Source organism: Gekko japonicus, unplaced genomic scaffold (assembly GCF_001447785.1).
Source record: "Gekko japonicus isolate JY-2015 unplaced genomic scaffold, Gekko_japonicus_V1.1 scaffold1627, whole genome shotgun sequence".
Taxonomy (NCBI): Eukaryota; Metazoa; Chordata; class Lepidosauria; order Squamata; family Gekkonidae; genus Gekko; species Gekko japonicus.
Window position 1 is genome coordinate 13243 of NW_015163652.1, and position 4533 is coordinate 17775.

The 4533-nt window shown below is 46.7% G+C and overlaps 1 protein-coding gene across 1 annotated transcript in view; it reads right to left on the reverse strand.

Annotated features, from left to right (window-relative positions):
• Positions 1 to 3406: 3406 nt before the first annotated feature.
• Positions 3407 to 4533, reverse strand: part of DDIT4 (DNA damage inducible transcript 4) — a 1982-nt gene continuing 855 nt past the window's right edge. Inside the window, exon 3 of the mRNA XM_015407682.1 lies at positions 3407 to 4321. Coding sequence (XP_015263168.1) covers positions 3828 to 4321 — 494 coding nt within the window. The 3' untranslated portion in view covers positions 3407 to 3827. The remainder of the gene's footprint in view (positions 4322 to 4533) is intronic.

The following is a 4533-nucleotide window of genomic DNA, read 5'->3' on the forward strand; positions in this document are numbered from 1 at the left end:
AGCTAGTCTGGTCACCATCTGGACAGGCAGGTGCAGATTTTCAGACTTCCCCACCTACATTGGTGCCATTTCCCGTATTGGCTGCCCTTTCTCCAATCCCCCCCCCCCCGGCTTTTTGCCTAGAGTGTTTCGGCACTATAGTGAGATAACAACTGCTGATTTTTACAGCTGGCACGCTAGGAAGGAGGACTGACAGGCACAAGGGCATATAAGAAAATTAGAGAATATTTATTTATTTAGCTTTTTATCCTGCCCTCCCTGCAAATGGGCTCAGGGCGGGTTACAAAGTCACATAGTCTCAACAATAGTAGTTAAATAATTAAAACAATAATTTAAAAAACAATAATAGAAACAGCGATCAAGCTTCGTGTTGCTATGCTTAGTTTAAGATGATCACAGAGTCAGCGATCCTCCTGGCAGATGTTCCATCGTCTCTGCAAACACTTCTGGATTTGCACCGACAGGGAATCATTCCATTTGGGCTGTAGCTGACATCTTATCAAGCCCTCAAGTGGATTTTGAGATTCTACCTAGGCTGATAGCTCAAATCCAGCGCGTACACACACCCCACACCCCAAATTCAATGACAGCCCTAATTGTGGAGAGGGCTTGCCTGTGTATTTGTACTTAACTTCATCCTTGCCCTAGTGCACAATTTAGGTAAGCCTTGAATGACTAGTCTATTTCAGCAAGAGATACGTTTGCACACTTTTACCAGCCTTTTGTGGTTACCACATCTTGATACTTCCCCCGCTCCACAGATTAAAAGAGTGCTGGGCCTTCCAGTGCTTTGTCATTGAATGTGTGACTTCCTTAAGGTCTGCTTCTCCAAGAGACCACCTCCCTGTAGTCAGTGTTTCTGCAATGCCCATAGTTGAGTTGAAAAATGAAACCCCAACATGCTGACATCATGCTTTAGCTGAACTGTGATGTGTTAGCATTGTAAAACTGACTGCACGGTACATGATTCACAGGATTGGTTGGGAGATTCCACAAGTTTTGTGAGAACGTTCACGCCCCTTGTAGAACTATGCTTATTATATCACAATTTGCATAGCCCACAAACCAGTGGCATGCACCATGTCTCCCCATCTTCATCAGATACACAAAATGGGCCTTGTAGTGAGCACTTACACGAATGCATCACAATACATTTTCAGCCTTTAGAAAAGGGGGTCTCCATGTTACGGGCTCAATTAGTTAGTTGCAGCAATCTTCTAGTCTCATACCACATGTACCAATATGAGACCAAATTAGAATTACCTCAGAAATGCCAAGTGTGCATGAGATATATGCTTGACCCAGATTCTAGTTTTGTCATCAAATGTAATAGTCAACATGGCTTCATATGTAGATATAGAAAATGTATGGACTGGACTGATGTAGACAGAAGACTTTTCACCAAACTTAAGGGACACCCACCCAAGAGTACAGAAAAATATAGTTAAAAAAAAATGAAAGGGGGTAAAAGATCCCCCCCCAAAGATACAAACAGGGAGCCAGACTGGCAGAAGAGTCAGTGGAGGGTGGGCAGAGCATTGTGGGGGGATTCTCCCTCCCTTGAGCTTCTTGTGGTTCCCCACAGTGGGTGAGAGTAGAACTACCCAGCAAAGATGGAGGGGCAAGCCAGCTAAGGGGGAGAGGGGAGGATGATGGATTCTCTGTCTCCTTGCAGGTCCTTGTTTCTATTATAGCACAATCCAAACTTATTAAAAACGTAGTTTCAGTGAGATTTGGCTTTCAGTCCAGGTCTTCCAATTAAATGGGCAGCTGTTCAAAGGCTGAACAGGGCCTAAATTCTCTTTATTGAAAAGAGTTTAGAGTTCAACTTCCTTGGGGCAAATTCGTCCGTCAGAAGTAGCTCTGGCCAAGGAAGAGTTTTCACAGGCACACTTACACCACTTAACTGATTTGCTAAGAGTACCAGCTGTAGTCCAGGAAAAGCTTGATGACTACAGCATCGTGACTTGCCTTGCAACAGAAAGCTGAGCTTGCCTTGTTACTCAGCTGTAATATTTCACAAATTCAGGTGCTATTTCCAGACCAGAGGTACTTATGCTGGATAGCTAAACCACACCCAAACAGCTATAAAATCATGTACACAATAAGGGCGGGGGGGGGGGGCAGAATGCACATTAACTGGCAGTTGCAGGGAAATTCTCCCTTTTGGTGTACGATTCTCTTAACCCAAGTTGGATTATCACCACAGCTCTTTCCATGAGATCCAGTGCCAGCTCCCATCCTTTGAAGGTTGATGCAATGGAATTCCAGGAACAGGGGAAGGGCAGTAGGCATGTATCCCCAAGAACAATATTGAGATGATCATCAGTGGCAACTAATGAGGCAGCTGCCCCTTCTTTCAACCATTAAAAGGCTAGAGAACAATACTGTCATAGCACCTTTGATTACTCCTACAGCAAGGGGCCTTCATCATCCAAGGAGCCATCTGCCCATAACCCTGTAGACCTCCAAACCCATTTTTTTCCTTTTAGCATGTCTGGCAGACTGATGCTGAACAGGCATTTACCAGCTGCAAGAACACCCTAGGCCCAGCAAGCAATGGAGTACCATTAAAGTTCTGACCCTTTACCATTCCAGAACTGACCACTGCCTCTTCAGGATGAAAGGAACAAGACACCTACCTTCCCACCCCAATAGTTCCTGCCTCAAGAGTAGGGCATAGCTGCATAGTGGTGTTTCCACAAGACAGAAGCGGGGGATTAACATCATCAGACTGGCTTGAACACTGCTCACCAATTTTAGAAACCATCGAAGAACTGAATGCAAGTCTGTTCCTTCCCAACTCCCACAATCTTTGGCCCCCATCCAACCAACCCATCCATCGTGGATGGATGAAAATCAAGGGAACAGAAGTGTATTAGAAACGTTTTTATTAGAAAAGTACAAAAACCAAAAACAAGTTGCATAGGAAATCTTCAAAAAAACAACACCTTGATCAAGTGTACTCCATGTGAACGGCATAATCAATGGAAGCGCTACAGACTGACCGCGAGGGTTCCTGCCCCCCACCCAATCCCTCCCTGCATCCCCTCACACCTCCCTCAGACATACATAGCCATGATTCCTACTCAGAAAATGGGGCACAATCCACTTAGTGCCCACAGGCTTCCTTCAGACAAATCAACAGAACAGTATGATGGCGCACAGTGGACTGACACCCCCCATTCACTCCAAAGTCCTTATTTAGCTGCCCTATTGTAGCTGCCCTAGTGTCAGTAGTGGAGCTTCTTCAGGTCCATCTATTCAGGACAATGTTACGCATTCTTGGTCCCTTTAGACCTTAACGCTCTAATCATTCACCTCACCCACAGATATCCATTGATTACTAGCTACTGCTATCTTCCTAAAAAAAAAAAGCTTACCAAAAAAAAAAAAAAAAGGGCAACCTTCATGTACCCTTATTGGCAGCCCTGCTGCTGTTATAACACCAGCTGTCAGGAAAAGTACTTCTTTAAGTCAAAGAGAAAACTGTCCCATAATCAGACAAGAGTTTTAAAGCTAGCACAGTGTCCAGGCCTAGTCAAGAGTGGACATTTCTTCCCCTGTCAGAATTACTAAAAAGCAGAGAGTGCAGTTTTATTCTCAAGTCTTGCCTTCTTCTTTTGACTACTTGCCTACTACCTCTGTAAATCAAACTTCTGTCTAACCTAACCTACCGTGGCTGTGGATCCGCATCTCAAAAAACCAGCTTATGTTCCACAGCCCTTTAAGTAAGATGCCTTCCCAGTTTTGTTCGGTGCTGGCCACCATCTTAAGGAGAGTTAAATGCTCAGTTACATCCTTCCAGGAGCAATTAGTGGCAAGCTTCAACACTCCTCTATCAGCAACTGTTCAGAGCTATAGAGCTTCTTTTTAATGACCCGGAAGCCCGTGCTGAGCTTCAGAGACTGACTGAAACCAGGAGAGAAAGCAGAGCCGGAGCTAAAGAGTCCCTGGATCTTAGGCCACAGGCGGGAATCCAGTCTCAAGATCAGGGTCAGCTGGAAGGTTGGCACTAGGCTGGGGTCCACAGCAATCTGCCCCACACTATGGCACCCCTTCCCTTGTTCCACACACAGGTCAATGAGGGCCCCCCTCAAACCACAGGGCTCTCTATAGGCCAAGTGAAGCAGCTCCTTGCCCACTTGGGTGACCAGCTGGCTCGGCATGAGGAGCTTGCAGGAGCGGCCTGAGTGGATCTTGGCTTTGTTCAGGCTGAGTTGGATGAGCTTCATCAGATTGGCGCACAGGAGCTCGTCCCCGGGATCGTTCAGCAAGTCAAAGTCCGGCAAGGAGACTTCGTCCAGGTACTCCTGCGCATCTGCCCCCCAAAAAGACAAGAAGGCAGCCTCGTCATTTCTGGGCCGTCAGCCCCCTTCCTTCCTCAGAGGAAAGGGATATGAACCGAGCAGCCCAGCTCAGGGAAAGTGCCTCAGAGAAGGCAGGCCTCACCTACAGAGGGGCCCACCGATGAGCTGTTTGCCAGCCCCCCCCCGTCCCCCCAGCACACACCGGCTCGCCCCACGGCGCGCT